The sequence below is a fragment of the Glandiceps talaboti genome, chromosome 6 (assembly GCF_964340395.1).
Source record: "Glandiceps talaboti chromosome 6, keGlaTala1.1, whole genome shotgun sequence".
NCBI classification, from domain to species: domain Eukaryota; kingdom Metazoa; phylum Hemichordata; class Enteropneusta; family Spengelidae; genus Glandiceps; species Glandiceps talaboti.
The window spans coordinates 19065379-19075591 of NC_135554.1; the positions used below are offsets into that span (position 1 = coordinate 19065379).

At 36.2% G+C, this 10213-nt stretch overlaps 1 protein-coding gene across 2 annotated transcripts in view; it reads right to left on the bottom strand.

Moving 5' to 3' along the window:
• Positions 1-756: 756 nt before the first annotated feature.
• Positions 757-10213, bottom strand: part of LOC144436371 (uncharacterized) — a 22217-nt gene continuing 12760 nt past the window's right edge. For both annotated transcript variants that reach the window (XM_078125157.1, XM_078125156.1), the window contains exons 7-10: positions 9369-9600; positions 8381-8659; positions 7312-7454; positions 757-4661 (exon numbers count right to left, since the gene is read on the bottom strand). In XM_078125157.1, the coding sequence (XP_077981283.1) occupies positions 2739-4661; positions 7312-7454; positions 8381-8659; positions 9369-9600 (2577 nt within the window). In that variant the 3' untranslated portion in view covers positions 757-2738. The remainder of the gene's footprint in view (positions 4662-7311; positions 7455-8380; positions 8660-9368; positions 9601-10213) is intronic.

Genomic DNA, 10213 nt, shown 5'->3' on the forward strand with positions numbered 1-10213 from the left:
GTGACGGGAGCACTCTATTTTTCTTGAAATAAATATATGATATATGTTTTATCTGGTGTTCTTTATTTGTCAGATATAAATTTGTGATTTTGAGCACCGCAGGAAGGGTGCTATAGGCATGATTAATTTATGTGTGTGTGTGTGTGTGTGTGTGTAGGGCCCAGGATAAACGTCAAACTTCTAATTATATTGAAGTTGACACAAGCCCAGAATGAAAATGATGCGGAGTAGATGTCGAATCTAATCTATCTAATTTAATACAAAAAGCGAACAGCTTAGAGGGTCTAGTGAGATCTGATACACTTAGGTGGTCAAATCATATGGCAGATTGGAGATTTTTGTTGATACACAAAATGAAGGAAGAGATACTTTATACTGTGATATTTAAAATAAAGATGAAGGGAATTCAATACGAGAATGATGCACGAGATGAGCATTGATGGCATATGCTTGAAAATGACATGACTGCGCATGACAGGCACATTGAATTGTGGTTAGTTTGTATTAGATTCGACACAGCCAAAGTTTGACGCTTATTGTGATTTGCACTTGTGTCGTTATTATTGACAGGCTGTGCCAAATTTAACATTAGTTGCTGCAACTAATTGCAATAAGTGGAATTTGTCGAATTAGATTCAGCACAAGAGCAGTTCAACGTTTATCCCAGGCCTAAATGTTTTAACATTGAGAGCGCTGTTGTACTGCAGGTGTATTTAAAACTAACTTTTGATCGGATTTAGATTGAGATTTCAAAGAATGAAACAAAGGTTCACCTTAGATACATGGCAATAAACCCAACCTTTTTAATAATTTTACAGAGACAAATTGTTATAGTACTTTCTATTTCATTAAAAATAGCTATAATTACATTTCGATATTAAGTATATACAGATCAGATATTCAAAGGGGGTTTTTCATGTTTAATATTACAAATATGGAATACAATATAGGCCACACAGATATATACACAGAGCTAAGTATATGGAAATAATTATTATATTAGCAATTAAAACAGAGTGTCTCATTACTGCATCTTGGAATCAGACTATTGTACACTCACTGGCACATTTTTTTAAAAGACCATCAGGCGTAATAAAAAAAAATTATGTGGTTCCGATTACACTCAATTTTAGAATAGGTGGGGTAAGTAGATTTTTCAATTTTTTATTTGTTATTTTTTGTGTGAGCGTCTAGTTCAGGTTTTCCATTGTTTTCCAAATGGTCTCTGTGTTGTTTATTTCTTCCTATCAGATGTACAGCCATTACAGATTGGAAGAACAGTTTTATAGTCTTTTTTTTAGTTGATGTCAGTTTTCACATCCACTATTTCTGGCAAGACTTCACAATTTCCCCCAAAAAAAATTTAGGGTGGGCAGTGAAAAACTAGGTGGGGTCGAGTAACCGGAACCAAACAATTATTTCATCAGGTCTAATCTGGTTTGATTAATTAATCTTAGAAATTCCTCTCTAAATTACAGGTAAAAAACAACTATTTTAAAATTCGATAAATTTTTTTTATCTAAAGTACATTTTGTCATCCATGTAACATATTTAGAATATCATTTCATGAAAAAAAAAATTTAAAAAGCTTCAGACTACCCATATACCCTAAATGAGGGCCTCAGTAGGGTCTATGGACTATTACAGTAATCCAGTGACCTGCTTGAATTTCCCTTGAATTGTAACGTATTTAAAAATTTGTAAAAATACAATATTTGAAGTATACTGTAACAGTTTTTAAGTTGCATAATTAAGTCATTTACTTCGTCATGAAGGGGAATACCACTCCAGGAAATAAAAAGTATTTCATAAATTTGTGTTCTGGGGAGTCATTTATCACATAAATTTCACTTGAATGCCAAGAAAAAAAACTGAAACTCTTTTTTTTTTCTCTGATGTTCAAGCAGCGGTCCAATGTTGCCGCATGGGACTTTGCATACATGCATACTTGTTAGATGAACACTGGCTATTCATGATTATTTATTTGATGATAGTAAGCACTTAGGAGTCATGAATATTCATTGTTCCTGTGAGGCAACAGTGGATCACTATTAAAACAAAGCAGATGAAGTGGAATTTCAATTTAGTGTTTCTTGGTAATATCACAAAATTTCTGTGATATGAAATCATAAAATGACTCTCCAGAACCCAAAGTTCATGTAAATACCTTTATTTCCTGGAGAGGGATCCCTTTGTAAATGGAAATTCATTTTCTGTATGTGTAATGTCCACAACATCAAATGTTATCATATTTGAATGCAGACAATGTTGATAACACCTATTGTTTGAATCATATAGTTGTTTTCATATCAATAATGACAATAGTGGATAATATTCATAAAGTACTTATTTTTCACACATAAAGCTCAGTACACAGTCCTACAGTTGACGTTACCTTTGGCACAGACCTATAATGGCACACCTCTTTAAACTTTCTCATCTCTCAGGGAAGCACACAACCCCTGCAAGAAATAATGTTGCTTCTTTTTTATAGAGCTGGGTTCAGTGAAGCACAATCGTGGGTCAATTCTTGCCAAAAAACTTGAGCCATTTAGAAACAAGTAGTATCTGTGTTGTGTTGTTTTGTTTTGGACTGTGTGCTGTTTAGGGAACTATTAAACTGCCTCTCACAAGCTAATAAAACAAATCACTTTTACAAGTGACCAATAGTAAAGTCAAAGAGGAATTTTGTCACTAAAAGTGTCTGAATTGGTCTCAAATGATAATAACAAGGAGTATCAAACATCTGTATCACAATTCTCAGTTGATTTAAAGTCACCACAGTGTTCTGCCGAGTTGTTGATTATTGTTACATTCCTTGAACTTAAATAATCAGAAGCGATATCTCCTATCGGTGATTGTTGAGTATGTTCTGAGGTAAGTTGGTGTTCATCATCAGATGCTTGATTATCACTGTCACTGTTACAATCTGTGGGACATGGTATTGCAGTCAAGTTCAGTGAGAGACTACTATCATCTCTCTCGATATTTAGTACTGCTGTGTTTGTAGGGAGACTGTAACTAGTGCTGTCATCTGTCTCGATACACAGTAATGCTGTGTTCGGTTGGACACTAAGATTGTCTGTTTCTGTATCTGGTGTAATTGCAATGTTCTTTGGCACACTATAATCACTTGTCTCAATACTTGGTACTGTTGTGTGTGGTTGGATCATAGGTGTGCTCCCAGGGACACTATAGTTGCCTGTCTCGATATTTGGTACTGCTGTATTTGGTGGGACTCCATCTGCTTCAATTGACTTAATGGGTATGTTCCCTGGGACACTATAGTCACTTATCTCGATATTTGGTACTGCTGTGTTTGGTGAGATTCCATCTGTTTCAGTATTTGGCATAATAGGTGTGTTCCCTGGGACACTATCGTCACCAGTCTCAATATTTGGTGTGGTTCCTGAATTTGGCAGAAGATTATAGTCGCCCGTCTCGATACTTGGTTGCAAAACTTTGGCTTCCATTCCTTTTAGTTGTACAGGTTTGTCAAAAGTGGATTCCACTTGAGATGAATTGTTTGTGTTTCTTTCTGAGCTTATGTCAGCTGGTACTGGAATCAGATTACTGAGCATATCTGCTAATTCAATGCACTCACCACCATCAACATCTTCCATGTCATCAAATACTGAATTTGATGCATAACTTCCAGTGTTATCTCCATTGTTATTCTCATCATTGACTTTCACATATGACGGTATGGATGAAGAAGCAGTACTGTATGAAGAGTTTAAGGGTCTTGAAACTACATTAGTGTAGTCTGGCATAGAATGCTGCTCTACATCTTGACTATCAACATTGGCTTGTCCCATAGAATGATCAAGAAATCCATCAGTATCAACATTCGGTGCAAAGTTCCTCTGATTTTCGTACCCGCTTCCACTCTCTAGACTGTCACTTTGCTCACATGCAGAACCATCTTCACAGGAATTTGTGGTTCCATGGGAACAAACTGATAGAGGACGTTCTTGTAGATTTTCATCGCATTCAGCATCAGTCTGGTCAACATCGATACTATCATCTTCCATAGGTTTTAAAAATATACTTACATCAATCTCTAAAGTATCTGCAAGTGGTTGACTACTTTTTTCATTCAGTTGCACGTTGTTTGGTTGTTTCACATCAGAACTAAAATTGCGACTGTCAGGAATATCTTTCATGTTATCAAAATCCAGTATATCACTCAATGATGGATTTTCGTGTGTTTCAATTTTACTGATGAAGTCATCAACGGGGTTACCTGAACACTCGTCATCACTATCCAACTGTATTTCATCTATTTCTTGGTCTGTATGTTCGCTGTTACTAGTGTGTCTAACCAGCTGACTGTAGCTTTCAGTGGAACTTGGACGCTGTCGTTCATTTTCCTTACCAATGTATCCATTTGGAGTGTTTCCAGAGGACTGGGTTTGGGTGCTGTCAGTTGTAGAGGAAGCAATTTCAGGGTTCTCCACTCCTAAATCAACATTTTGACTGGGATCAATAATGACTGTGGGGTTCTCCACACCACTGCCAACACTTTTACTTATATCGATACCTATTTCAATAGCTTCCCTTAGTGAATCACTGGATGAAGTATCTGATGTCAGCAGTGGATCGTATTCATAGTCGTCTTTGTTTTGTGGAATTACTGGTTTGGTTTCCATGTTTTTAGTCTGTGGAAGATAAATGAGAATAATTGCCCACTGATAAAAATCAGTTTAACATCCATGCAAATCAACTACAAATTACAACCCTGAACACTGAAGTAAAGCATTTTTTCTATATTTCCCCATACTCATTTATATCAAGTGTAAAATGTTAACTCTTTCAATTATGCTTTCATAAGCCTTGCATGTGGTCTTTCTAAAGTAGTCAATTTGTAAACAGTTTTTTCTTCTTAACAAACAGCAGACTCATTACAGTGATAGCCAGCATCAACCATGATTATATTTAGCTCTCAGTGAGATCTAGACAACGTTTACATTCTAGTCAATGACTATTTACTTACTTTGCACTGCTAACATTGTTTACACTCTAGTCAATGACTATTTACTTACTTTGCACTGCTAACATTGTTTACATTCTAGTCAATGACTATTTACTTATTTTGCACTGCTAACATTGTTTACACTTTAGTCAATGACTATTTACTTACTTTGCACTGCTAACATTGTTTACACTCTAGTCAATGACTAATTACTTACTTTGCACTGCTAACATTGTTTACACTCTAGTCAATGACTATTTACTTACTTTGCACTGCTAACATTGTTTACACTCTAGTCAATGACTATTTACTTACTTTGCACTGCTAACATTGTTTACACTTTAGTCAATGACTAATTACTTACTTTGCACTGCTAACATTGTTTACACTCTAGTCAATGACTATTTACTTACTTTGCACTGCTAATATTGTTTACACTCTAGTCAATGACTATTTACTTACTTTGCACTGCTAATATTGTTTACACTCTAGTCAATGACTATTTACTTACTTTGCACTGCTAACATTGTGTACACTCTAGTCAATGACTATTTACTTATTTTGCACTGCTAACATTGTTTACATTCTAGTCAATGACTATTTACTTATTTTGCACTGCTAACATTGTTTACATTCTAGTCAATGACTGTAGCTTTCTAGTCAATGACTGTGCACTTACTCTGCACTGCTAACATTGTTTACACTTTAGTCAATGACTATTTACTTACTTTGCACTGCTAACATTGTTTACACTCTAGTCAATGACTATTTACTTACTCTGCACTGCTAACATTGTTTACACTCTAGTCAATGACTATTTACTTACTTTGCACTGCTAACATTGTTTACACTCTAGTCAATGACTATTTACTTACTCTGCACTGCTAACATTGTTTACACTCTAGTCAATGACTATTTACTTACTTTGTACTGCTAACATTGTTTACACTCTAGTCAATGACTATTTACTTACTTTGCACTGCTAACATTGTTTACACTCTAGTCATTGACTATTTACTTACTTTGTACTGCTAACATTGTTTACACTCTAGTCAATGACTATTTACTTACTCTGCACTGCTAACATTGTTTACACTCTAGTCATTGACTATTTACTTACTTTGCACTGCTAACATTGTTTACACTCTAGTCAATGACTATTTACTTACTCTGCACTGCTAACATTGTTTACACTCTAGTCAATGACTATTTACTTACTCTGCACTGCTAACATTGTTTACACTCTAGTCAATGACTATTTACTTACTCTGCACTGCTAACATTGTTTACACTCTAGTCAATGACTATTTACTTACTTTGCACTGCTAACATTGTTTACACTCTAGTCAATGACTATTTACTTACTTTGCACTGCTAACATTGTTTACACTCTAGTCAATGACTATTTACTTACTTTGTACTGTTAACATTGTTTACATTCTAGTCAATGACTATTTACTTGCTTTGTACGGCTAACACTGTTTACAGATTGATAACATCTAGAGACACCACATAATGGGCTGATAATGAAATCAAAACAGTAGACTTTTTCACTTTATATGGATGCTATAAACGATTATGGCAAATCATGCAAATGCTTTCCTTGTCAAGTGTCGAGTTGTAGAAGACTGTCAATCACATCTTGTCATAATTATTTTAATAATGAGGAAATAACTTCATTGACATTTGATTTGTTAGCTGTACAGAAAATTACTACTCATGAATTCAACAGTTATGGAAACTTATTTATCTAAATTTTTTCATCGACATGACACTATGTATAGTACTACCACTGCAGAGTATTATTACATATGTACCAGAGATTACTTGCACTGGTGTCTGTGCAAACTAGTGATTTTCACTGCAGTGCAATACCGAAAATATTATTGCATACCCGCATGCAAATGATATGCAAATGAGGATGCGATGTTTCGCTACACATGAAACTGTTTGCTTGTGCTGTATGATTTTTATGGCTATTGCTATTTCAAATAAACATATGTAATAAGAGAACCACATGCCACATGAGTTCCAGTGTGGCTACTCGGGGGGGGGGGGGGGGGGGGGGGGGGGGGGGGGGGGGGGGGGGGTATTTGCACTTGTGCTTGCAGTGTTTTCTGCTGTACTTTCACTCACTACACTCATGAATGTAATACCCCGAGTATGCCACACTTGCACTCACATGTCATGGAGGTCTGTCATATTGTACTACACCCCCCTGATAATACTGATGAGTCTGTTCCATGAGTGAGCTCTGAAATACATAAATAGACTATAAACAAAGTTTAACGTTTTTCATCACTTTCTTAAAATCTATTTTCTATTTTCCTGCTTACCACTTGGCGTTGTAGTTCTTCTTTTGAAACCATGTAGCAAAAATTTACATGTAGAAGTTTCCGGAATCGATACACCAAACAACACATAATGAATACTAGAATGGCAGCTGCTACAGCTACAATGATGTACCACTGTGACTGAGCTGTCAAAACACAAAAAAATAAAGAAATTACATGTTAAATCTTTAAATAATTTCTAGGACAATGAAAAAATTGGAGAAAGGATTATGGGACTTATCATGATACACTAGTTGACTATAAAGATAGTTACAAAACTTATCAAAAGTGGAGGTGATAAGTTAGCAAGGGCAATATCACAATTCATTGACTGTTCAAGGGCTTGCACTCTTTACCAAAATTTTGGAGATGCAAAAGCCAAAGGCATCCATCATCAAATTTTGGTGTGTGCTAGCCTTAGTCTGGAAGGTACGCCGTGACAGGGCGCCCTCAAACATCAGGCAACCCCTAACAGGGGTATAAGACAGGAGTCCGGTGAGGGCGAAACGTCATGATGTATCTTACTGTCTATGCTAGCCTGAGCTCAGGCAAATAATTGTGATGTTGCTTGAGTGTATTGTGTTATCATATTTGTTTATTATACCGCAACCATTCACTTTGAAACTCACCAAATAAACATTGTCATGGGAACAGGATTAAAATTTAGATGTGAAAGATTATCTTTTATTAACTGTCTCAAAAAGACTTCTCAAACCACCCTGAAGCCTTTCTGAAGCCTAAATCTATAGCCACCATGTTTGGTACGGGACTACAGGTAGAGATTAGTTGTAGAAGATGATCCTTTGGAATCCTTCCAATATTATTCCACTGATGAGATATATATACTAATGTTGGAACCTGAGATTTAATTCTTAGAGCTAACCATTATAAATTGACAATCACTAATAATTTAGACATTTACTATTATTCAGAAAAAATGTCTTCAATGGCTACTTTAGAGTCTAGCTATTTGGCACACAAATGAGTCCAAAATAAGTTTTAAGGCATCAACTTTTTGATAAACCTTTGACTTGCAAATTCAACAATATATGACTATTTTTAAAAAACTTGCCTTCAATTGTAACATCGTCTTTACCAGGCATGCTTTTGACGGTGGAATCATTTCCAGCAGTGATATCAGCATACACATAGACATGATAAACATTACTTGTTACATCTCCTATGTGCGCATAAAGTCCATCAACTGGTCCCACCTCTTCACGTGTGTCACCACTTACATACTCTACATGATAACTTTCAATGCATTCATCACTGTTGGGTGGGTTCCATGTCACATTGAAGGAGGTATATGATGTGGCATATGCAGATGTATTGGTAGGTGGACTTAGGACTACACGTAACAAAGAGATCAGAGAATCATGACGTTTATAATGAACAGACGTAACCGACTCCATAACTGAGAGAGGAGGATTGACTCACCAAAACTGTCAACATTACAGTAACTGATTACCACAAAACAAATTAGTCATATTATATTAGTCAGATAATCTGTACAGCCCATATATGGGTTTTGCGAACCAAAGTTTAACAAAGGCCCAGACAAAACCCATATCTGGGGCATAAAGGTTTTATGATATACCCAATGTATAAGTGCCATTGACAGATCATTTGAATCATATCAATTGGTGGTGAAACATTATTTTATTTGCAAAAACACAAATGTGGTGAGAAAAAATCAAAGCCAGATTACTGCAGAGTGAATGGATATTGACAAATGAGCTACTTGCGATATTTGGGCAAAAGGTGCTAGCCTGGGCTTGATACGGAAGATGATGAAGTACAACATGGCATGTGTTGCTAGCTAGTGTGAGTAGTGTGGGCTACAACATACCTACGGAATGTGATGGTAGAGTGTATGGGTAGTATTTATGTGGGCTACAACATACCTATGGAATGTGGTGCTAGTCTGTATTAGTATTTATGTGGGCTACAACAACAGAATGTGGTCCTAGAGTGTATGGATAGTATTTGTGGGCTACAACATACCTACGGAATGTGATGGTAGAGGGTATGGGTAGTATTTGTGGGCTACAACATACCTACGGAATGTGATGGTAGAGGGTATGGGTAGTATTTATGTGGGCTACAACCAGCAGAATTGCAGACTTGTACAACAATATTGTAGGCCTTCCATCGTGATAAATTTACCAACACTATAGATGTTGCCGTGGCATCAGTAACCATAGTTTCCTTTGTATCATTGTGTCCATCAATCCAGTAATCAACCTTGTGGTGTGTTAAGTTACCATACCAATAGTCTTCATTGATTGGCTGTAGGTGATATGATGCAAGAGAAGTCATTGATAAACAAGTCATTGAGAATGACATAGTCCCCGCTATGATTGGGTTTTAAGGAATTATCACTACTCTGATCACGCAACAACACTTGTGAACCTAAATCAAACAGACTTAGATATGTTGTGTCTGCTTGTTGGACATGGAACATGCCTACAACAATAAAGGATGGGTCGGATATGGGGGACCGTATCACGAAGAAAATGGATATGCACATCTATGTCATAGAACACTGTCCTAATACCAACTTTGAATGAGATCTGTTCAAGCATGTCTGAGTTTATAATGGCTTTGGACATGGAAAATTCGCAAACAAAATGGCTGCCAGGCAGGCATATTGGATCGTATCACGATGAAAATGGATATGCACATGTATGTCATAGAACACTGTCCTAATACCAACTTTGAATGAGATCTGTTCAAGCATGTCTGAGTTATGGCTTTGGACATGGAAAATTCGCAAACAAAATGGCTGCTAGGCGGCCATATTGGATCGTATCATGACAATAAATGGATATGCACATGTATGTCATAGAACACTGTCCTAATACCAACTTTGAATGAGATCTGTTCAAGCATGTCTGAGTTA